The following is a 25,919-nucleotide window of genomic DNA, read 5'->3' as shown; positions in this document are numbered from 1 at the left end:
GAATAAACAGCAGGAACTTCAAAACCGCTGTTATCTCTGGGAACATACAGTGATCCCTCGCTATTTCGCGGTTCGTTTATCGCGGCTTCGGTGCATCGCAGATTTTTTCAAACATTCATCAAAAAATATATAATATAAATTTTTTTTTGGAAGTCCGCAAACGGTCCTCGAGAAGCAGTGAAAGTCAGCAAAACAACAGTGAGTCACATAGAGCAACATATACAGTACATGTGGGGGGGGGGGGGGGGGGCTGAGAAGATGTAAAGCCATGTTGATTGGCTGTGCATCTTCTTTCTGTCTTATCACGGTGGGTTACTCTTTGATCTTTAATCAGTGTCTGCTCGTGCTTGCGAGTGTCTCTGTGTGTGTGTGTGTGTGTGTGTGTGTGTGTCTGAGAGAGAGAGAGAGAGAGAGAGAGAGAGAGAGGAGGCTTATAAGAACAAAAGCAGGTCTCTTCCATCCTTAATTGTCTAATCATCCTTAATTGATAAATCATAAACACGTCTGCTGCACACTTGGGATCATCGCCAACCTGTGTGTGTGTGTGTGTGTGTGTGTGTGTGTGTGTTAGTGCAAAGGACCACGTGGAGCATTTTTTTATGTATATGTTAATTGGTCGCTACTTCGCGTATTTTCGTTTATCGCGGATGGTTTTGGTCCCCATTATCCGTGATAAACGAGGGATTACTGTATTACAAATCATAAAATGTGGGCAGAATGCTCAATTTAGGCCCATACTTGAAGGACAGGTTGTCTGACATGGGGTAACCTTACTGGGCCATATGTTTTTGAACACATCCCTCCATCCATCCATTTTCTCATCCGTTTATCCTCACGAGGCTCGCAAGCATGCTGGAGCCTATCCTAGCTGTAGGGTAATAGGAGGGGTACACCTTGAGCTGGTTGCCAGTCAATCGCAGGGCACACAAAGACAAACAAGCAATCACGCTCACAATCACACCCAGGGACAATTTCAAGTGTTCCATTAACCTGCCACGCATGTTTTTGGAATGTGGAAGGACACCGGAGTACCCAGAGAAAACCCACACAGCAACAGGGAGAACATGCAAACTCCACACAGGAAGGCCAGAGCCGGATTCGAATCCTGCACTGTGGGGTGGGTGCGCTTACCAGTGGATCACCGTGCCACCTTCTCTAACATATCTCCATGTCTATTATACAAACAACATGCACGTACCCCAGCAAGTCAATTTCTCCTTCCACAATGTCAAGCACTTCACTGTGCTTCGACCACTCTGATTTTAAAGGAAATGAGGTGCGCCGCTTTTGATTGGCCCACAACTGTGTACAAAGGTGCAAACACTCTTTTCTATCTGCGCTTGTCAAGCCAAATACCAAAAGAAAGAAAACTCCACCTTTGCGCACAGTTAGACTGCGTTTTGCTCTCGACTTGACTGGGCATGAAAATAGGGCCCATATCCAACGGATTTCCAGAACAATTTTGAGAAGTCATTCTCAAGCATGCTAAATCTTCATTGGTGTTGGCATCCAAAGTATTAAACCAAATCAGGGCAAATTCCTTTATAAAACCACATTTTTGAGGAGATGAGGAGAGACACATTAAATCAGGGGTGGCCAACCCGCGGCTCGCGAGCCGCATGTGGCTCTTTGGCTGGTTCAATGCGGCTCCCGGGGTCTCACACGACAAGTGTCGAAAACGCCTCGGCCATTCAAACAAGGCGCCAACTTCACAGAACGTACTCGTCAGCCTCATCAATTCCGTTACTTGATCGACATAGAGAGCAACCAATCAGATTACTGCATCACCGCTTATGTGCAAACAACAGCGCTAAGCTAGTCAGCCTATCATCAATCAAGTTACTTGATTGACATAGAGGGCAACCAATCAGATGACTGCATCACCGCTCATGTGCAAACAACGGCGCTAAGTGCTAAGCTAGTCAGCGAATTACCTCTGATTTTAAGGCAGGGGTGCCCAATATGTCGATCAGAATCGACCAGGAGCCAGCGAACTGGTCCCAAGTCGACCGCAAGGGGTGGGAGGAGGAAATGCGTGGGGGAAAAAAGATTTGTTTGTTTGTATCTTGAGCTTTCATTCATTTTCGGCCCGTTCCGACTGTTGCTCATCATGGTGTGCGTGCATTGTGCATGAGTGCACTGGTGGGCACCCGCGTGAGTGTGTGTGTGTGTATGCTTCCACGTGCGCGATCGGGTCGTTCGTGAGAAGTTGGTCGCTTCAAAAGTCAATCTTCGGCCAAAAAAGTGTGTGTGTGTGTGTGTGGGTGTGTGTGTGCACGCGTGCACAAGGAAGGGTATGATGTGACTCTTTGCAGTAACTCAGTAAAAAAAATTGGCTCTTCGTCTCTGACTGGTTGGCCACCCCTGCATTAAATGCTCAACCATAAATATAATATTGTGCAATTATAACTGAACCAGAATTCAAAAGGCACTGAAAAAAGCTGGATATTTGCTAACAATGGTGTGCATTTTTCTCTGGATACGTTTACTGTCGGAAAGACCTGGAATTTAAAGCTTTAAAATGCATCACTGAATGTAAAGTAGCTTAATCCAGGTCACATGACTTTATCTTGTCAAACCACCTCTGCCTTAAACCGTAGAGCAAAAGCAAAGACTTTGGATTGATAATGGCGCTGGAATTCACTTAAAACAGAGTCATTCACCTTCCTCACTATTAAAATACAAGAAGGGTTTATACTTTCTGATATTTTCTGAGGCTGGGTTGGTGGACTTCCTTCTGTTTGACTGCATTTCCTCTCCTCTCCCATCCCAGTATATCCGTTTATGCATAAATTGCGCCATATCTTAATGAGTCTCTTCATCACATTTGACCTCATCATTGTATTTAGTAATGATTATCCGATCCCAGTCCATTAATGTGGGTCAGAAATTCCCACTGAATCAAATACAGTACAATTGCACTATTGATATTTCCTACTTGTGATTTTAAACTTAATGAAGATAATTTTCCAGGCAGATGTCCGTTGTATCTCCTCTTTTGTGTGCTGCTGTTTTTTTTCCTCTGTGCTTGTTGAATTCCAATGCTTCGATGAGAAGCATTGATGGAGCCACCAAGGTATTCAAAAAAAGAAACACAGCCAGCGAGCAACTCTGCATAGACATGTTCATGAAAAAACAAAAACAATGTGTAAGTGTTGAGACCATATTAATGTGCAGATGGACTATATGATCATGTGAGCAGAACATCTTCAACGGCCAGTTTTATCGCATGACAAGTTTGTACATTTTTTACAAATAAGACCTTGATGTGTTTCTGACTGCACTGGACAACATAAACCGATTGTTTTTCTCGGTTTGGTGCAATGTTCCCTCGAAGCTTTGCACATGAGCAATTGCGCACTGCTCTCACCCTCTCAGCACAGGTGGTGATGCTGGCATGCTCCACGCAGATATATTACATTTCTACACTCATTCCTTAGTTTGAAACTATCAATAGGACACCACACCATTCCCACTTCCCTTACAGTTTCCGTCCTGCAGCCAAGGGTGCGCACTCAGTTGTTCTATTATAGTTTGAAGCATACATTGACACACAAGTGCTTACTCACCACTGACGAGAGGCTGCTGCTACATTCAGGAAGTCTAAAAATGGGCATATTTTACAAGGCCTTTAAATGATGCTCTTTCGCATGTTTCAAAGGTCAGGTGACTAGAAATGTTTGCGTTTTATTATATTGCATGTTTTCGATTATATATGAGTGGTTAAGGTAGGACCATATTTATACACTGGGGTTTTCCAATACAGATGGTGGACTACTCGGCCTGGAAAACCACCACCAAAGTCACTGCTCACTGGGCCGTCGGGTAAATTGATCACCTCTCTAATAAAAAAGAAAACTAGTAACGTTTCATGTTTGGCATCTTTCTAAAAATGCCTTAAAAATGATACTTTTGCTCTTTTAAGAAAGTGTTTATGGTTAAGGGTGGATGGACTATTGCCTCGCTTCACTCTTCCCTTCCCCATCGTGTCCCTGACCAAAGCCACGCCAATTACAAATGTGCACATGACATGCATGGTATGTACAAATGTATACTGTGTACAACCCAACATTAGCCATGGCTCCTACAGTGGGAGCATGGCTTAGCACACAGGTGTCAAACTCAAGGCCAGATCCAGCCCGCCACATCATTTAATGTGGCCCGTGAAAGCAAATCATGTGTTTCAGCTTCCATGATCTTTACTAAACTCTGTACCGGAATGTCAAATTGCCATGTGTAATTAATGACGTTGAGATTTTACAAGAAAATATTGATACCATGTTGACACTCACTTGAACAATAATTAAACAAACAACAAATGAATAGTTGACTGATTTTAAAACTAGGACTGTACTCCATAATTTTTTTTGTGTGTGTGTACAAGTAATTATACGATGTGTTGATTTAGCATTTTTTGGATTTCACTGTCATAATGGCCCGCCAAGGGAAGACATTAACTCCAAGGTGGCGCGTGATAAAAATGAGTTTGACACACCTGGCTTAGGATGTTAGAAAGTTGCCAAACATGAAACTTTATTGGTTTTCTCTTTGATTAGAGAGGTGATCAACTTACCTGATGGCCTAGTGAGAGCAGTGACTTTGGCGGTGCTTTTCCAAACCCGGTGGCCCACCATCTGCATTGGAAAATCCCAGTTACATACTGTATGTTTACCCGTGATTTTCTGGAGAGCTGTTCAATTTTTTTCTTTTTAACCTTTGTCACGAACCAGAGTTCAATAATCTGACCAAGAAAACTATAAGCGCAACGTGGTTTCGGTGCGGCAGCCGGAAAACTGCAATGAGAGTATTTGTATGTGCGTCAGAAAATGACTTATACACCATTTGGTCATGCCTTCTGTCACAACAGTCTCTGTTAGGCTGATTCTGTTGTGCCGTTACACGTCTTAAATGAATAATTAAAATCAAATTGTAGGCATAAATTGGAGCCAGAGAGGGATGATTTTTTTTTTCGAGATTACTTTCATAATGTTCTACAGCTTGGCCATGCATACAGTTTTGATGAGTGACAAAAAGTGTTTTGTTTTGTTTTCTTTTTAACTGCAAAGGTTAAATTAAAATTCTATTAAATTCTATTAAAATATGCCTTTCGATCATCATTGTAACATTGTTTATTCAAAATGTTAATGAAAACAAGGTACGCTTTCCACACCTACCAGGCGAAAGGCTTCTTTGCAGCTGAATCGATTCTTCACTCAAGCTGGTGTGGCCTTTACTCTTGTTTTTCTCATGAGACTGGCTGTTATTAGTCTGACTAAAGATCTATTTTTTCCAAATTTACATCCTTCATCTCTGTCAGGCTGTCCGCCATGTCTTCTTGAAAGGATACTTGGCTTGGATTTCTCCTCTCCCCCTCTTTTTAAGACAGAAACATTAATGTAGCAACTTATTTTGACAGGTACCAGGTCAGATAAGGACAACTGATCTTGCAAAACTAAGCTCAAATTTTCACGTGATGAATACAAACTTTTTTTTTCTCATTGCTCTTCCCCACTGTCTTATACTCTTGTTATGTAGTGCAACTTCAACTTTCTGGATTGCCAACCCAAACAACAACCTTATCAACTGTGCTGCTGCAGGCTCAGAGGTGAGTTTCTATTTTCAATTTTAGCCATTCCCACCACTTCTTTTCCCATCCCCAGCTTCTATAGATTAACAACTGTACGCACATATTAACACTTCAGTCAAGCAGGCAACAGAAACACTGCCAAACATTCAATGTGATAGTCCAGGGGTCGGAAAACCTTTTTGACTGAGAGCCATGATAGCAAAATAGTTGGAAATATATATATATATATATATATAGATATATATACAGTGGCTGGATAGCTCAGTTGGTTTGGCATACGGGAGACGGTGGTTCGAATCCCGCTTGGGGCAAAAAATGAGCACATAACACCATCCAGTGTGGGTCCTTGGGCAAGATCCTTCACGCTAATGCCTACCTCATACAATGATGAGAGACAGTAAAATGAATGACATGCCGGCTCAGACGTCGCCCGGCCAAACAAGGTCTGCGTCAGGTGCTGGGGAACCAGAGCACCTTGATGAAAAATGGGCTACTGAAACAAAGCGGAGATGGGTGAGATGCGATAACATGGCTCTGTTGGAATGCTACTACTCAAGCAACCCTAGTCAGAGGGGTTACATGCTGAGAATGTGGGCTGAATGGTTACTTCGAAACCCACAGTCACGGTTGACCACGAAACAACTGGTAACTCAGTGTTCCAACATCCACAAACGGCAACTGCTGTCACAACTTGAGATTGATGAGGTACAACGCAGGTTCCATGGTGAAGGGCCCCAGGCTGCCAGATCAGAGGAGGAGGTCATACCAGAGATTGGGAGGCAAGCCCCAATGAATGCAGATGATGAGATTGGGAGGCGAGCCCCAATGAATGAAATGCTGAGCGAGGCAGCAACTGACCTGAAAGCTAAGATCATGGCGAGAATGAAAGCTGGGCAACCTAGAAACCGATTACAACGGCTATGTGAAGTACCACCTGAAAGTCTCATGGAAAGTGTGAATGCAGCACTGAGGGCGATCCCTACCGTAACGATCACGGAAACCAATGAGCTGAAATACGCTTCAGCATCAGTGATCCTTGAGACGCTTGGCTATAAGAGCAACCATGGAAGCCATGAGATACGTTACCCACCATGGAAAAGACGGTTGGAGGCTAAGATCAAGGCGGCTCGGAAAGATGTGAGTCAATTGACGGAGGCCCAGAGAGGTGTGATGAAAAGGCCGATACCCGAGAGGTACATCCAGATGACCATACCTGAAGCACTCGAAACTGCCAAACAAAGGCTCCAAGCCTTGTCCAGCCGCCTAAAGGGGTACATGAAAGAGAATGAGGCCAGACGAATAAACAGGCTGTTCACAACACAACCTGCGAAAGTGTACGCTCAGTGGCAGGGTCCTAACAACAGAGCTGACCCACCAAGACTGGAAACTGAAAGGTACTGGAAAGGCATATGGGAGAAGGAGGTTGCACATAACAGCAGTGCACAATGGCTGGTGACCCTGAGAGAGGAGCACAGCAACCTCCCTGAACAGAACCCAGTTACCATAACAGTGGTAGACATACAGGAAAGAGTCTCAGATATGAAGAACTGGACAGCACCAGGCCCGGATATGGTCCACACCGACTGGCTAAAGAAACTCACAGCACTCCATGAGCGCCTATCAGCACAAATAGACCAGCTGCTGAGGGATGGGACTCACCCAGGATGGCTAACCGAAGGGCGAACGATCCTGATCATGAAGGATCCCTCAAAGGGTGCAGTCCCATCCAACTATCGGCCAATAACCTGTCTCTCCACAACATGGAAGCTCATGTCAGGCATCATTGCGGCTAAGATAAGTGGACACATGGATCAATACATGAGCAAAGCACAGATACCAGAGGAGCCAAACATCAGCTCCTGGTTGACAGAACAGTCGCACAAGACTGCAGGTCCCGACGTACCAACCTGTGCACAGCCTGGATTGATTACAAGAAAGCCTATGACTCGATGCCACATACATGGATCACTGAATGCTTGGAGTTGTATAAGGTGAACAGGACCCTAAGAGCCTTCGTTGCGAACTCGATGAGGATGTGGAAAACCACACTCGAAGCCAATGGCAAGCCACTTACCCAAGTGTCCATCAAATGTGGCATATACCAAGGTGATGCACTCTCCCCACTGCTGTTCTGCATAGGACTGAACCCCCTCAGCCAAGTAATCACCAAGACAGGCTCTGGATACCGCCTCAGAAATGGAGCTACGATCAGTCACCTCCTCCACATGGATGACATAAAGCTGTATGCTCAGAGCGAAAGGGACATAGACTCCCTGATTCACACAACCAGGATCTACAGCAGCGACATCGGGATGTCATTCGGGCTTGAGAAATGTAGTCGGATGGTGACTAAGAGAGGAAAGGTAGTCTGCACTGAAGGGGTCTCACTCCCTGAAGGAACAATAGCAGACATTGAGGACAACTACAAGTACCTCGGTATACTACAAGCCAATGGCAACCTCGAACTGGCAACAAGGAAAGCGGCTATGGCCAAATACCTCCAGCGAGTGAGGCAAGTCCTAAGAAGCCAGCTCAATGGCAAGAATAAGACCCGGGCAATAAACAGCTATGCCCTGCCAGTGATCAGATACCCTGCAGGAAAAATAAGGTGGCCAAGGAAGAGATTCAGACCACGGACGTTAAGACCCGAAAGCTCCTAACCATAAATGGAGGGTTCCATCCCAAATCCAGCACCCTGAGACTGTACGCAAGCCGAAAGGAAGGAGGCCGGGGATTAGTGAGTGTGAGAGCCATTGTCCAGGATGAAACATCCAAGCTCCATGAATACATCAAGGAGAAGGCTCCAACGGATGACGTACTCAGAGAATGTCTCAGACAATGGGGAACAGAGGTTGAGGTGCTGGAAGAGGGACCATCATGAGAGGACAAGCCCCTACACGGGATGTACCACCGGACCATAACTGAAGTGGCCGATCTCAAGAAATCCTATCAGTGGCTAGAGAGGGCTGGCCTGAAGGACAGCACAGAGGCACTCATCCTGGCTGCTCAGGAGCAGGCCCTGAGCACCAGAGCCATTGAGGCCCAGATATACCACACCAGACAAGACCCAAGGTGTAGGTTGTGCAAAGAGGCACCTGAGACGATCCAACACATAACTGCAGGGTGTAAGATGCTGGCAGGGAAAGCCTACATGGAACGCCATAACCAGGTGGCTGGCATAGTCTACCGAAACATCTGTGCGGAGTATGTACTGGAAACCCCAAGGTCAAAATGGGAAACACCTCCGAAGGTGGTGGAGAATGACAGACCGAAGATCCTGTGGGACTTCCAGATCCAGACTGACAAGATGGTAATGGCGAACCAACCAGATATCGTGATCATAGATAAAGGGCAGAGGAAAGCCGTTGTAGTGGATGTAGCGGTCCCAAGTGATGGAAACATCAGAAAGAAGGAACACGAGAAACTCGAGAAATACCAAGGGCTCAGAGAGGAGCTGGAGAGAGCCTGGAAGGTAAAGGTGTCAGTCGTGCCTGTGGTGGTCGGAGCACTCGGGGCAGTGACCCCCAAACTAGATGAGTGGTTGCAACAGATCCCGGAACAACATCGGACATCTCAGTCCAGAAATGTGCAGTGCTGGGAACAGCAAGGATACTGCGCAGAACCCTCAAGCTTCCTGGCCTCTGGTAGAGGACCCGAGCTGAATGAGGGACGGACACCACCCGAGGGGTGAGATGAGGATTTTTTTTTTTAAACTGGATTTTAAAAGTGAATTCAAAAAAATGTCAGTGTAATAAGACTCTGAATGTATTCTTTTAAATAATTTTGTTATAATATCATTAATGTGAATGGTTTCCCATTCCTCACGATTGCTAGCAAAGCTAGCGGAATTATAGTCAGCTTGCTGTGTCCATACATGGAGTTGTTGCTGGCTAGCTTTCACTCTGCTCAGTAGCTTGCACGCTTCCTATCTGCTGTCTCTCGCTGGGTATTTTGATGCGAACGTTGCATGGCGCGTGTCAAAGTGCCGCTTTACATTCGACCGTTTCATCAATGGTATTTTGTCATTGCAAATTAGACACACCGTAGAACCTGTTCTCTCCACAAAGGTGAATCCTTAGGTCCATTCGTCCTGAAGTGTACCATACTTGTCATCGCTTTTTCTTCTCGCCACCTTATTCGTCGAAGGATTAGCTTTGAGCTAATGACCGAGCGGGCTGATTCAAAAGGGTGCGTTTACCTGTTTCCCCAGCAATGGCTAACGTAGGCCAGTATCATCCAATTAAAATTGCTCCTGCTGCCAACTGCAGCCCTGAACAGGACATTAGCAGTGAAAAATGGATGGATGGATGGATGAAACAAGCAAGAATATTTTGTTTTAGCCAGACACAATCATCAAAGAGCCAGACCTGGCTTGCGAGCCATAGGTTCCCGACCCCTGTGATCGTCCATTTTTTGTGATGTTCTGATAATAGTCAAATAAACAGGAGTCACAAAAATACTGAAAAACAGTGTGAATGTTAATGCAAAGAATGTGCACTCTGTGTCAAATGTAACAGATGGGTACTGATTAATATGAAAGGCTACCAGTTTGATCTACATATCTAAAATGACAAATTTGTATAAATTACCTTTATTTGTGTGTTCTATTCATAATTAACGTCAGCCATAGATAGAAACACTGATCATTTTAATTATATCAACATTGGTTTAACACCGTCACACAAATATCAGTATGCAACACTTTAATTTCTACAAATCAAGTGTCTACATTTTCAAATCATCCCTTCAACAACGGAAATTGTCCATTCACTGGTGAGTCTTCAAACAGGCCTGCGGGCTTCTCATGCTGTCATTAGGTGTTACATGGTGCACACGGGTAGCTTAGTGATCCCTATCGTAGATTTATGACATCACAGTCTGAACAGCTTTTTGTGTATGTTTGCATAGGAAACAGGATTCTGGTTTATCTTCCACCATGTACCCACTGGACCATCTGAGGGGCTGTACTCGCCTGGAAAAACAGAACACACGCCTATGGGCCAATTTATCAACAACAGAGCTCATTCCAACTACAGGGTGAGTCTGGAAATATATCAGTTAATCAAATCCATCCATCCACACCCACCCACTGAAATAATATTAACACATGTTGTTTGTGCCTATGCACCAAACAACAGCTCAGAGTGCCAATCCTTTGTGGAGTCCTTGGAGGGTGTGTTGGAGCGCAATTGCTGTGGGAACTCCTTTGTTCTGCTGGAAGACTTCACCTCTCACGTGGGAAATGACAGTGAGACCTGGAAGAGCATGACTGGGAGGCGGGGGTCATTGAGTCCAAGTGGCTAATCTTCCGTGCTTCTATTGTTGAGGTGTCCAATCGAAGATGTTGCCATAAGATAGTTGGTGCCTGATGTGGAGGCAATCCCCAAGCCCACAGGTGGACACCAGCAGTAAGGGATGCCATCAAGCTGAAGGAGTTTCATCCTTTTTTGGCCTGTGGGACACCAGAGGCAGCTGACGGGTAACAGCTGGCCAAGACAAACCTAGCTTCGGCAGTCGATGGCTTCAGGAGGGGAAAGCAGTGCACCAATAACACTGTATAGTCGAGATGGGGCACTGCTGACCTCGACTTGAGACATTGTGAGATGGTGGGGAGAGTACTTCGAAGATCTCCTCAATTCCACCGATACACCTTCTTTTGAGGAAATAGGGTCTGGAGACACTGAGGTGGGCTCTCTTATCTCTGGGGTTGAGGTCACCAAGGTGGATAAAAGCTCATCCGTGGCAAGGGTCGTCTCAAGGGTAAATGAGATCCGCTCTGAGTTCCTAAAGGCCCTGGATGGTGTGGGGCTGCTCTGGTTGATACACCTTTGCAACAACATCGCGTTGATAGTGGGGATAGTTCCTCTGGATTGGCAGACCGGATGCGGTCCATCTTTTTAAGAAAGGGGACCAGCGGGTGTGTTCCAACTACAAAGGGATCACAGTCCTGAGTCTCTCCGGTAAAGTCTATTCAGTGAAGCTGGAGCGAAGAGTCCGTCGAGAAGTCAAATCTTAGATTCGGTAGAAGCAGTGTGGTTTTTGTCTTGGGCCATGGAACAGGGGATCGACCAGCTCGACACCCACAAGGGTGCAAGGGAGTTCACCCAACCAGTCTACCAGTGTGTTTTGTGTACTTGGTGAAGGTGTTCGACCATATACCATGGGGGATGTTGAGGTGGGTGCTCCCGGAGTATGGGGTATTGGCCGCCCTATAACGCGCTGTTTGATCCCTGTACAACCAGTGCCAGCGTTTGGTCCGCATTGTCGGTAGTAGGTTGGATTTGTTTCCAGTGAGGTTTGGACGACACCAAGGCTACACTTTGTCACCTATTCTATTCATAACCTCTCTGGACAGATTTTGTTTTTTTGGTGCAGTCAAGGTGTTGAGGGCATCCGATTTGGTGGCCTCTTCAAATCACGATCTACAACTCTCATTTGAGTGGTTCACAGTCGTGTGAAGAGCTGGGGTGAAAAAGACCACCTCCAAATCTGACACCATGGCCCTCAGTTGGAAAAGGAGGGAGTGCTCTCTCCGGGTTGGGGAAGACACCTGCCCAATGTGGAGCAGTTCGTGTACCTTAATAGACTTGTTTATGAGTGACGGAAGGATGTAGCAGGAGACCAGCAGGCGGATCGGTGCAGTGTCTACAGATACATCTGGATAAATCAAATAACTATGGAAGAGTTCTCTTTTCTAGATCTTTCATCTGCAGAATCAACCAAGCATTTTAATTTCTAAGTTCCTTCATCAGGGTGTTCACTCATATTTCATTCACTGTTATGCATCTTTCCGCATCAACAGAGTATACAGTTAGTTAAAAACCCTTTCCAGTGGCAACACAACCAATATCGTGTCTGTTTGATTTCAGCTGTACTCTTCACCATATACACAGATGATTGCTGTTCATTCTCAAATAACCAATTTGATATCAAGGACTCAGATGATACTGTTTTGATTACGCTGTTGAATAACTCGCGACAATCAGGCCCTCCATCAACAGGGTGTGGACATGGAGTAAAAACAACACTGGGAATAAACTTGGGAAAAAAAACAGGACGTGGTTTGCAGCACCAAATGCTTATCTGGAACTACCACTGTTATTGATACATTTTGCATAAAACACGGTCATTCAAATAGTTGGACGTTATGATTGACTCAACATATTCATGGAAACATCACATTGACTTCATCTGCAGAAAATCCAAACAAAGCAGACATTTTCTTGTCGCCTCAGGTCATTTGTTCCTTCTGTTCTTCACCCCCAATATCCGCAGTGTGGTACAGTACCGTAATGCCGTATGGTTCAGCTGCCTCACAGTCACTGCAAAATCTGGCCTAAGACATCTGATTAAAAGTCTGTTTGAAGATTGTAGGCCAACCTCTGGACAAACTGTTTGAGGCAGCCTATCTTAACAATGACACCATGCAATTGACTAAGAATGGCATCTCCAACCTCAGCCATGATCCAAACAATGAATATGTGCTATTACCTTCCCAGCGCCAGTACTGAGTGCCACGCTATCACAGAGTGAGGCTCAAAACAGTCCTTTGTGCATCAGTCAATCCAGAAACTAGGAGCTTTCTAAAAATCACACAAAATAAATTACTCCTTAATGAGATAGTCTTTGTCAAATGATAATGTTTGTGTTGTCCAGTGGACTGCTTTTGTATGATCGTGATGCTGTTTTAATGCAAGGCAAATTTCAGATCTTGTATCCGACAAAGTTGAGAAATATTTGCTGGTATAACTAGTTTATCTAACTGCGACAGTCTGTCCGGTTAAGACGGGGCTAGGGAGTTCGGGTTCCTCGAGAGCCATATCCTGCCTGTTTTAGATGTCTCTCTACGACAACACATCTGATTCAAACGATCAGCTTATAAGGGAGCTCTGTAGAAGTCTGAAACGGTCATGATCAATTCCTTGGTTAGAACATATTATTGTCCACATGAGCAATAATCAGAATAATTTTCTCTCTGCAATATTTAATCTGCGTGGATATGTGTGATGTTTCTATAAAACGCATTAACGCAAAACGCAACTAACCATGTGCTAAAAAATTCAAAATCGTACAAGTAACATCAACTGCAATGTACATAGATGACCTACAATCACAAAAAAAAACAACGTAATATTGAGTCACTTCCATGCTAATGAACACACACATGAGTTGAATAGATTTCAATAGGCATATTAGAACACGCTACGATGCCCTTCGTCTAGTAATTAGTGTGGGTCCGAAACGTAGGTGGCCAAAATAAACCTAATAAAAATTAAATTGCATAAACAATTTATTGCATGAACAGGGTGATTGAACTGCACCAGTAAGAAAGAACCTGTACTTTTTAACAAAAGCATCCATCCATTCATCCATCGTGGACGATCTATGTTCCTACCCTCATTTCGGGTTACAAGCTGTGGGTCTTGACCAAAAGAATAAATGCGGCCCATCCGTGAGCTACGCAGATCATTCCAAATCGCGGGGAAAAAGAAGAGAAACGATGAAGACGGTGATGATGAGGATGTGTATGCGCGTGTGATTGTCTGGTTGTGTATGCTTGAACAGGCCACAGCTGCTTCGTCAAGGTCTGCTCATGAAGACAGTCCTGGCTTATATACAGACGCTCGTTCCTACCAACTGCTGTCAGGCTGCTGAATAAAAAATAGCAACAATATTTAATAATTGAATGATGTGGAAAACAACTGTAAATAGCACTGCGATTTATCCATTTTGTATTTATATTGCACTTAATTGGACGGTGTTTGTTTGTTTTTTCTTCTTCTTTCTGCCTACATTCTTGCTGCTGGAGGCTGTAAATTTCCCCAGTGTGGGACTAAAAAAGGATATCTTATCTTATCTTATCTTATCAGTCCATGGCCGAGAAGGAGGGGGTGATGGTGGGGGCACGAGCTTCCGTGCATACCTTCCATCCAGGGGAAAGGGGTCCAAATAGCGTTGTTTGTTTTGGAGGGACTGCCGCCAACAATTTCAGGTGGCATTGTCCGTGGCTGTATCCCTTCACTGGCGCCGATCAGCCAAATCCTCAATTCCTTTTCCAAGCTACAATTCCAGCTTTTCCCTGTTGTTGTCGATCGTACGGAGACGCTCCAGAACCGCAATTGCGGTTGAGCTCAGTCACCGCTTGAGTCTGAGTGTTGGACATTCACGCTAGACCATCGAGAATGACCGGCAGCTTCTTCACTTCCAATAAAGCTGCTCCCGTCGGTTGGATTTTGCGATAGAACAGGAAACTGCGAACACCAAACTGCAGCATACCTGCTATTAGAAGGCCGATAATGTAGATGTCTTCCTCCTCCTCAACGGACAGTATTGACAGGCACACCATTCTCCGCTTCCTCCATGGATCTAGGGTGTGCCCAGCAGCAAATGTCCCGAGGGGCAAGCAGGCTCCCCACTTCGTGCTCTTCTCGTCGAGAAAATCTTGTCGATTGCATCAAGAGACCGGCCAACCAATTCCATGGTTTGTTTTTTAGGATGAAAAAATACGGCGGAGGCTAGGAAAAGACAGCACAAGGACAGCACATAGACTGAGTGGCGAGCAAGGAGGGGGGGGGGGGGGGCAGAGCAGGAGCAGAGCAAAAAATCGTCCGCCCTCGTCGAGAGCCAAGCAGAAACGTTTGTAGTTGTACAATAAAAAGTATTGTGTTGTACAATAAAAAATATCAGTGCCATGTGGCTAAAAGTGTGAAACAAGCTTCCAGCTTTTGAATGTAATCAACTAATGACAGCTCAGATGTGTGCTCGGTGCTTGAAATAAATATTTTCCTTGGTTTCAGGCCGGATTCATCCTAGATAATGGAGTCAAGACCACTCAGGCAAATGACAAGGACAAAAGACCTTTCCTCTCATTGGTTGGATCCAGGTAATAATTTGTGACCATCTTTTCTACTAGCTTTTCAAATCTTTAACTACACTCAGGGATTTTGTCATTATTTTATATCCTACTGAGTATTCTTTAAGTGTGTGGTGCGTCTGCCTCACATCCGTCAGGTTCTGTGATTACATCTTCTCCGGTTATTTCTGGTTACTCATGTTTCCTCCCACAATCCAAAAACAAGGATTTTAAGTAACTGGGCACTCATAATTTCCCGTAGATATAAATGATTGTCAAAAGTCAATAAGTGCTCTGCAAACTGGCGACTCATCAAGTAGGTACACTGCATTTTACCCAAAGTCGGTTGGGATAGGCGCCTGCTCATCCATGACCATAATATGGTCAAACAGTTGAGAAAATGGATGGACAGAATTATATTAAAAATGTCTATTTCAAGGTCAAACTGCCTTTACCTACAAGGATTATTTCACTCTGTACCCACATTTGGTCTGCTCAATGCAAAATGCATGAATTCATAAAAGAAATATGACCTAGAGAAAAACAAGGTAGAACATATTTTGTTCCAACAACAAATTCAATGAACATGATTTTCTGAAGAAAAAAAAATGAACGAACAAACTTCATTTTTAATCCAGCCAGTGATGCTATAATTTTGTGTAACCCCCCACCCCCAAAGGTATGGCCCCCACCAGGATGCTGACCCTTTCAAACCAAGAGTCCCAGCTCATATTCACCATTTTGTAGCCTATAAGAACCAGGACCATGGAGCCTGGCTGAGAGGAGGTGATGTCTGGCTGGATGACTGCCAGTGAGTAAAAATTGAATGGATGATTTTTGAGTGCCTTAAAATGAAACTCAATGTATTCATTTTGTAGATTTGCAGATAACGGCATTGGCCTCACTTTGGCAAGGTAAGACCTCTCACTCTATCACTCGTAAACAAATGAAAATAAATGCATCATGATAATTGCCATACATCAAGGAAAAATGTACACTCAAATTTTTGCTACATACATTAGACAGAGGCTGATCACAAACCTGCAGTCATACAAGGAAAGATTTCAGAGTGATGAGATTGTGGGGTTTGGTGCCATGTTCAAAGGTACCTTGGCACTACTCAGAACACAGACGAACATTTCTTCATGAACCAGTTTAATTTCTTGTTGTTGTCCCTAGCTGGATTTGAACTGTTACCCTCTGGTGGCAAAGTCTTCCTGGAGAAGCTACTGTTTTCGACCATATTATCTTGACGGATAAAATAAAGGTGTATTTGTGCATTCAATACAAGCATTATAAGACCCCCCACTCTCTTCTTTTTTTTTGTTTAAATAATTGGAAAACACATTTCAGTATTTGCAGTCCGCACTGGTAAACTGCTTTGAAACAGTCTGAAAAGTAATTCATGAGTTCTTCCTGAAGTGGTAATTACTAAGAAATTAAGACGGGCACTTATGGAGGATGATCGAGCCTACACATGTAAGATGTGATTTTGTGGGTCAGAGTTTATGGACACGCATGATGTGGTGAAACATATTCAATAATACTCTTCCACGGCACCCATTTTCTCTGAATTGCAGCCTATAGCACAACACATTTGTGTGTCTCGGTCTGAACACTAGGGGCACTAAGTAAAAGGAATACTGTACGTAAGGAAAAAAGAAGAATGTAGACTCTGGTGTATATAAAATAAAAACACATAGGAATGCAGATTCAATGTTACCTCTGTATGTTAGCAACAAAATAAAGTGGGAAAATAGCATGCAATACTCTAGGAAAATACCGCAAGCTATAAAAAGAAATTGTGACAGGACCAGAGACGAAAAAAAATATTTGAGTTTTTGATTGCAATGAAAAAAAAAAAAGAATTGCAGAGGAGCCCCTTCCCTCTGCCCAGAGACTCTGTCCAGGTCTTGAAAAAGGTTCCTGTGGTTTCTCTGTGAAAAAAGAATCTTACAAATAAAATCTATGATGTTGATCATGATAATGATGATTGTTAGGGACAATGGAAAGTCCAACTAAAGGATAGATGTGACGGGCTGATGACTCACTGGCATGTCCAATAACAGAAATACATTCAGAATTCAAAAAGTGCCTCTACTATTTGTGCCTTTTTTTTCTAACATTTACTGTCTGTGTGTGCAGTGGAGGAACATTTCCAGATGATGATGGTTCTCGTCAGATGGTGAAGAATTCTCTATTTGTGGGGGAAAGTGAAAATCATGGAATGCCACTCCCTGATAACAGTATCTGGGGCCCAGGGGGTGCTGACCTCACGGGCAGGACCCTCCCGCGAGGCATGTAAGTGAAAGTGAAAAGTGAAAAAAAAAACGCTTTATCCCACCATCACCTATATCAGGCCCCAAACCCCAAAGTGGATGAAATCATAGATTTGCTTCCAATAGATGAGATATCATCACAAGCCCTCTAAAAGAAAATATATTTCGGTTTGTAAAACTATTCCACCAACTTCCCCGATACCAAAGTTTTCATGCATTTTTTGTTTTGTTTGTTGGCCTTTAAATACCCCATAGTTTGTTTAACAGACTTTACCTGTAAGAAGCAAAACATTTGTTTTATATTTATTTATTCCAAGGACGTTGGATTTTTCTTCATAGGAAGTTTTTTTGTTTTGTTTTTTGTGTTGCCTCCTGTTTATCATTTTTGATGTTACAACCTGAACTTTTTTCATGAGTACATAATGCACAGCCCCCCCAAAAAAATTTGACTCAAATTTGTGCTTTGTGGTCAGAAAATGGCACTCAATTTTATTTTGTGGCAAGAAACACAGTGGGCAGCTGGTTACAGTGGGCTACAGTGGGCGTCGACCATACAGTGCAGAGGTTCAGTTCCAGCTCCGGCCTCCCTGTGTGGAGTTTGCATGTTCTCCTGGTGCCTGTGTGGGTTTTCTCTGAGTACTCCGGCTTTCTCCCACATTCCAAAAACATACATGGTAGGTTAATTGCGAACTCTATATTAGAGGTAGGGAACTCCGGTTCCTCGAGGGCCACATTGTGCCTGTTTTAGGTCCCTCCCTACTCCAACACACCTGATTTAAATGATCAGCTCACCAGCAAGCTCTGTCAACACCTGAACAATTGAATCAGATGTGTTGGAGTAGGAAGGGACCTAAAACAGGCAGGATATGGCTCTCGAGGAACTGGAGTTCCCTATCCCTGCTCTAAACTGTCCATAGGTGTGAACGGTTGTTCAGTAGTGTCTGTGCCCTGTGATTAGCTCGCAACGGGTTCAGGGTGTACTCGCCTGCTGCCCGAAGACAGCCGGGATAGACTCCAGCACACCCACGACCATCATGGGGATGATCAGTTCAGATGGATGAATAGAGAGAGGGAGTGGGGGAGTATTTTGACAGCTCATGCTATCTTGGAATTTGAATGTTTTCCCAATGCTTGCGTGCATTTTCTTCAGGTCTTCAGGGTTCCTCCCAAATTCCCAAGTCTTGCATGTTAGATTAACTGAATAATCAAAAATGTTCATCGTGTGAATGTGAGTGAGTGGTTGTTTGTCTATATTTGCCCTGTGATCCATCTCGCCTCTCGCACAAGACGTCTGAGATGAGGCCCAGCTCATCCATGGCCCTGAACAAAATAAGCGGCATTGAAGTAAAAAAAATCCAACCAAATTTGACAAGAACCCAGGAAATGATTAATTCATAAACAATCATCAAAACATCCAACCTAATCAAGATTTGCTGCACACAATGAATTAAAAAAAGTTGACATGTTAAAATGCCCAAATGTTAATTTAGTAATGTGTTTTAGTAACATCAGATAAATATTAATTATTGGAGAACTTTTTCCCACCTTTTCAGTGAACTCAAACTATATACAAAAGTCAAGATGTGCCATTTTGATTGGATCCTACCACAAAAACGAAGTCCCAATTTATTATTCTTGTTTATAGTTTAGTATCTATTATGCCAGTCACACTTATTATTGAATTATATTCTGCCAAACTCTGACATCGGTGGTATAGTGACCGAATAGCCCGTATCAGGGGTTTCGGTACCCCATACCCACGAAGCACCCCCCACAGAACTCCCCGAGGGACACGGTCAAACGCCTTCTCCAAGTCCACAAAACACATGTAGACTGGTTGGGCGAATTCCCACATACCCTCGAGGACCCTGCTAAGGGTGTAGAGCTGGTCGACTGTTCCACGGCCGGGACGAAAACCACACTGCTCCTCCTCAATCTGAGGCTCGACTTCCTGACGGACCCTCCTCTCCAGCACCCCTGAATAGACCTTACCAGGGAGGCTGAGGAGTGTGATCCCTCTGTAGTTGGAACACACCCTCCGGTCCCCCTTTTTAAAAAGAGGGACTACCACCCCGGTCTGCCAATCCAGAGGCACTCTCCCCGTTGACCACGCGATGTTGCAGAGGCGTGTCAACCAGGACAGCCCCACAACATCCAGAGCCTTGAGGAACTCCGGGCGGATCTCATCCACCCCTGGGGCCCTGCCACCGAGGAGCTTTTTAACCACATCGGTGACTTCAACCACAGAGATAGGAGAGCCCACCTCAGGGTCCTCAGACTCTGCTTCCTCCAAGGCAGACGTGTTGGTGGAGTTGAGGAGGTCTTCGAAGTACTCTGCCCACCGGTTCACAACGTCCTGAGTCGAAGTCAGCAGTGCCCCATCCCCACTGTACACAGTGTTAGTGGTGCACTGCTTCCCCCTCCTGAGACGTCGGATGGTGGACCAGAATTTCCTCGAAGCCGTCCGGAAGTCGGCTTCCATGGCCTCACCGAACTCTTCCCACGCTCGGGTTTTTGCCTCGGCGACCACCGAAGCTGCGTTCCGCTTGGCCAGTCGATACCCGTCAGCTGCCTCTGGGGTCCCACAGGCCATAAAGGCTCGATAGGACTCCTTCTTCAGCTTGACGGCATCCCTTACTGCTGGTGTCCACCAGCAAGTACGAGGGTTGCCGCCACGACAGGCACCAACCACCTTACGGCCACAACTCAGATTGGCCGCCTCAACAATAGAGGCACGGAACATGGTCCACTCGGACTCAATGTCCCCCGTCTCCCCCGGAACATGGGAAAAGCTCTGTCGGAGGTGGGAGTTGAAACTCCTTCTGACAGGGGATTCCGCCAGACGCTCCCAACAAACCCTCACAATACGTTTGGGTCTGCCAGGACGGACCGGCATCTTCCCCCACCATCGGAGCCTACTCACCACCAGGTGGTGATAAGTTGACAGCTCCGCCCCTCTCTTCACCCGAGTGTCCAAAACATGCGGCCGCAAATCCGATGATACAACCACAAGGTCGATCATCGAACTACGGCCCAGGGTGTCCTGGTGCCAAGTGCACATATGGACACCCTTATGTTTGAACAAGGTGTTCGTGATGGACAGTCCGTGACGAGCACAGAAGTCCAATAACAAAACACCACTCGAGTTCTGATCGGGGGGGCCGTTCCTCCCAATCACGCCCCTCCAGGTCTCACTGTCATTGCCCACGTGAGCATTGAAGTCCCCCAGCAGAACAAGGGAGTCCCCAGCAGGAGTACTCTCCAGCACACCCTCCAAGGACTCCAAAAAGGGTGGGTATGCTGAGCTGCCGTTTGGTGCATATGCACAAACAACAGTCAGGACCCGTCCCCCCACCCGAAGGCGGAGGGAAGCAACCCTCTCGTCTACCGGTGTGAACCCCAATGTACAGGCACTGAGCCGGGGGGCAATGAGTATGCCCACACCTGCTCTGCGCCTCTCACCATGAGCAACTCCAGAGTGGAAGAGAGTCCAACCCCTCTCGAGAGAACTAGTACCAGAACCCAGGCTGTGTGTGGAGGCAAGTCCGACTATATCCAGTTGGAACTTCTCTACCTCACACACCAGCTCGGGCTCCTTCCCTGCCAGAGAGGTGACATTCCATGTCCCAAGAGCTAGCTTCTGCAGCCGAGGATCGGACCGCCAGGGTCCCCGCCTTTGGCTGCCGCCCAGCTCGCATTGCACCTGACCCCTTTGACCCCTCCCACGGGTGGTGAGACCATGAGAAGGGGGACCCACGTTGCCTCTTCGGGCTGAGCCCGGCCGGGCCCCATGGGTGTCGGCCCGGCCACCAGGCGCTCGCCAACGAGCCCCACCTCCAGGCCTGGCTCCAGAGGGGGGCCCCGGTGACCCGCGTCCGGGCAAGGGAAACTGAGTGCCATCGATTTTATCTATCATAAGGGGCTTTGTGAGCCGTGCTTTGTCTGGTCCCTCACCTAGGACCTGTTTGCCATGGGTGACCCTGCCAGGGGCATAAAGCCCCAGACAACTTAGCTCCTAGGATCATTGGGACACACAAACCCCTCCACCACGGTAAGGTGACGGCTCACGGAGGGGTAGCATCTATGGTCACGAGCTATGGGTCGTGACCGAAAGAACGAGATCCCGGATACAAGCGGCCGAAATGAGTTTTCTCCGCAGGGTGTCCGGGCTCTCCCTTAGAGATAAGGTGAGAAGCTCGGTCATCCGGGAGGGGCTCAGAGTCGAGCCGCTTCTCCTCCACATCGAGAGGAGCCAGATGAGGTGGCTTGGGCATCTGATTCGGATGCCTCCTGAACGCCTCCCTGGTGAGGTGTTCCGGGCATGTCCCACCGGGAGGAGACCCCGAGGAAGACCCAGGACACGCTGGAGTGACTATGTCACCCAGCTGGCCTGGGAACGCCTCGGGATCCCCCGGGGAGAGCTGGAAGAAGTAGCTAGGGAGAGGGAAGTCTGGGCTTCCCTGCTAAAGCTGTTGCCCCCGCGACCCGGCCCCGGATAAGCGGTAGAAGATGGATGGATGGATGGATATATTCTGCTATTTAGAACAAAAGTTTCCCCCAGTGATTTATAAACCTATCAGGGGAAGCGGGTTCAGGTAGCCGCCGGACTGTGATGACGAACGAGCTGTGCCTTTTCCTTTCTAATTGTACTTTCACCACTTAAACAGCATTGGATTGTTGTACAAATTGATGAGTTCTAGGGAATTTTTAACGCACTTTCAACACCCCGGGTCGAGAGCGCTACAAATGGGACCTGCGTGGATTTTTGTTAGGTCTGACAGGCGTCGTAGGCGGAGTAGGAAACATGAATAAAAGCGGGGTTGCCGAGATGGCTGATGCCTAGGTAGACCAAGTTAAATAAACTTCATTGCCGAGCCTCTCAGAAAACACACAAAATGGCTGATCTGGAACTAGTGCGGAAAATGCTGAGTTTGGCACTTTTGCATTTAATTAATCACCAGAGATGGGCATTCTGTCCCTGGGACAGGGCGTCCTAGACGGACGCTCATTTTTGGGAGGGCGGACAGAGGACGAGAATTTTTTTTTAAATGACGGAAGGGAATTTTCATCCGTCCCTTTAATCTTCCCTAACCGGGTAAAGTATGTGGTGTCGGGAGGCAAAATAAAAAGACCAGTGTGTAGCCAAACACTGTATTTTCTTAACAGAGTATTTCATCTCAACAATATTTTTATAGCAATACTGCCACCTAGTGTACAGTCAGCAAACATAACAAAGTGCCTATAGACACCCATTTCACTAACGATCAATCCAGCCGGTAGAGATAGCTGGGACAGAGGCGCTTTAAAAGGACAGGGACGGAGGACGATTATTATTATTATATGAATAAGGATGGTGGGACGATGACGGAAGGGTATCCAGGTCGTGGACGAAGGACTGACCGTCAAAATAGGGTAAAACGCCCATCTCTGTTATTCACATAAACCAGGCTCCATGCTCAGATTTCCCACGCTGCAGTGAACTGTACTTGAGGCTAACCGTGGCACAAAGTCAAGTTCCATCGTCAGATTATGATGTCCAGTAATGCATGACTACAATTAACAACTGCTTTATTGCATGCTAGCGACCCTACTGAGGATTCATCGTTCAGAAAACAGATGGAAGGGTGGCAAATGCTATGACGCTCCAATGTCATAATTGTAAATAATATTTTTGGCAATACAAACGGTTCGCAATGACAAAATGAGGCCTCGTGAAGCGTGTGGCACATTCCTCCAATTGTGTCGACACATGGTGTGTTGGTGTGTTGATTAATCGATACATCTGGTGGACCTAAAAAAAATCATCGCAGGCTGCCTAGCTAGAGTGGAGTGCGTTGCTTCAGTGGACAGAGTGAAAATCAAATCATATATTGCAGTGCTTTCTGACAACAAATATTTTGTAGCAAAGAAGTATAAGTGAAAATGTGAAATTAAAATTTAAGATTTGTGCAAATCATTTACAACATTGGAGTGCATGTGGAAATTGAAGTGCTGTTACAAGATTTACATGCAGTGGTGACAAGAGTTCTCACTTGTCAGTGCGTGGTATAAAATGACATTACTAAAAGCTGAAATGGGCATATTGGAGCATTCACATCAGCTCCGCTTGCTCCACTGTTGTCCTTCTGTTGCCATGGAGAATGGCGACGTAACAATGCTGAGAGAACATTAACTTGAATGAAAACAAGGCCAAAGTGGAGAATGGTTAACATTTTCTTGATGTGGCCTTGTCAGATCAAAACTGCAGAATGTTCTTCTTTCTCGATTGCTCCGTGGTATCCACAAATCGACACAAAGGGAAAATAGGGATCCAAAAACAACACACAATCAAAGTCTCCTCCGTTCAACATGAATGCAAATGTTCCACATCCTGATGATCACACTTTGACACGCTAACCGCTGTACGACACAACCGCTGTGTGGGTCATGTGATTTTGCTCAAAGCGCACGGGCTTTCGCTCTCTGAGCTCGACGCATGAACTGATGCATCCGTGTTGCCGGACCCATCACTACTAATGGCAATGGTTCGTTGAAGGGTAGCAGGGTTTTACCTGGCTCAAATTGAGGCAGAGGTGGTACCAGCATGACTACGTGCCATGATGTGCGTCGTCTGTCAATTCAACTGACTCACTTTCTTTTACAGGAATCATATTTTAAGTTAAGAGTTCCAATAAGAATATGACTATTATAATGTTAAAATATTCATATATGAAAACATGCAAAGAAGAATGATGGGCTCTTAGCTTCTTTGATGGTGCCATTTTTGTTTGAGACAATCAAATTATTTTGAAGCACCATTCGAGCGCACTGTGTTCCATGTTCACCCGTGCTGCAATAGCACGCTACAGTGTCCTCCGTCAAAAAAGAAAAACATTTTTTAAACTATCGAAAGTATATTAGTTTTTCTAACTTAATTAGTTGAGTGTTTTAGGTACTACCATCTTTAATATACTTCTCTTTGTCTTCTGCTGCCTTGTGAATGGTGGCCGCCTCATGTCCTGTGTCCAACCTGCAGTTGGTTGATGGCTGTCCCACAAGGGAGGCAGCCAGGGAAAATCTGAATCAGAATCATCTTTATTGGCCAAGTATGTAGAACACACAAGGAATTTGTCTCCGGTATAACACGCTGCATTAGTATCATCGTAAACAAGGGCATGACAAATAGGTATGGTAGGACATTTCGTAATGTAAGTGAACCGTAGTGCGGTGGTAGCACCCAGTGACAACTGTGAGACAATGTGCAAAGTATCAAGCAGAGCTAAAGTGATCAGTGGTAGAATACAATACTATGACAGTTTGCACAGTTGGTTCAGAAAATCATTGAACCATTTTAGAGTGACCAGTAGCAGTATTTGTTGTACAAGAAGAGTGACTACGTCAGTGACTGTTTAGGGAGTTAATGGCTCGAGGGAAGCAGCTGTTTAAGTGTCTGCTGGATTTGGTGCGCATGGATCTGTAGCGCCTGCCTGAGAGGAGTAGCTGGAAAAGGTGGTGGGCAGGGTGCGGGGGATCCAGGAGGATTTTACGTGCCCTTGTCTTGATTCTTGCAGTGAACAAGTCCTCAAGAGTGGGTAGGGCGGTGCCAATAATTTTTTCCGCCGTCCTAACTGTCCGTTGAAGTCTGATTTTGTCCTTTTTTGTGGCGGCCCCAAACCAAACCGTGATGGAAGAACACAGGATTGATTTGATGACTGCCCTGTAGAACTGACATAGCACCTCCTGTGGCAGGCCACGCTTCCTCAGCAGCCTCAGGAAGTACATCCTCTGCTGGGCCCTTTTCAGGATGGAGATGGTGTTGACTTCCCACTTCATGTCCTCGGAGACTGTGATTCCCAGGAACTTGAAGGTCTCGACGGTTGACACAGGGCAGTTCGATAGTGTGAGGGGCAACTGTGGAGAAGGATGTTTCCTGAAGTCCACGATCATCTCTACAGTCTTGAGCGTGTTCAGCCCGAGGTTGTGTCGGCTGCACCAGAGCTCCAGCTGCTCCACTTGTTGTCGGTACACAGACTCGTCGCCGTCTTTGATGAGACCGATGACCGTGGTGTCGTCTGCGAACTTTGAGTTTGACAGCTGGACTTGTTGAGGTGCAATCATTTCTGTAGAGGGAGAAGAGCAGTGGAGAGAGGACACATCCCTGTGGGGCTCCAGTGCTAGTGGTGCGTGTTGATGATGTTGTTGCTCCCAGTCTCACCTGTTG

General features: G+C 45.7%; 1 protein-coding gene across 1 annotated transcript in view; it reads left to right on the top strand.

Annotated features, from left to right (window-relative positions):
• cemip (cell migration inducing hyaluronidase 1) overlaps positions 1–25,919 on the top strand; it is a 151,187-nt gene that overhangs the window by 102,578 nt on the left and 22,690 nt on the right. The window contains exons 15-20 of the mRNA XM_086106842.1: positions 5,536–5,605; positions 10,496–10,624; positions 15,385–15,470; positions 16,120–16,251; positions 16,319–16,354; positions 17,586–17,741. Of these exons, the coding sequence (XP_085962968.1) occupies positions 5,536–5,605; positions 10,496–10,624; positions 15,385–15,470; positions 16,120–16,251; positions 16,319–16,354; positions 17,586–17,741 (609 nt within the window). The remainder of the gene's footprint in view (positions 1–5,535; positions 5,606–10,495; positions 10,625–15,384; positions 15,471–16,119; positions 16,252–16,318; positions 16,355–17,585; positions 17,742–25,919) is intronic.

Source organism: Hippocampus guttulatus, chromosome 3 (genome assembly GCF_054856545.1).
Source record: "Hippocampus guttulatus isolate MCC_2025c chromosome 3, RoL_Hgut_1.0, whole genome shotgun sequence".
Taxonomy (NCBI): Eukaryota; Metazoa; Chordata; class Actinopteri; order Syngnathiformes; family Syngnathidae; genus Hippocampus; species Hippocampus guttulatus.
Note: the sequence above shows the minus strand (reverse complement) of the source record. Positions and strands in the feature narration are given on the sequence as shown.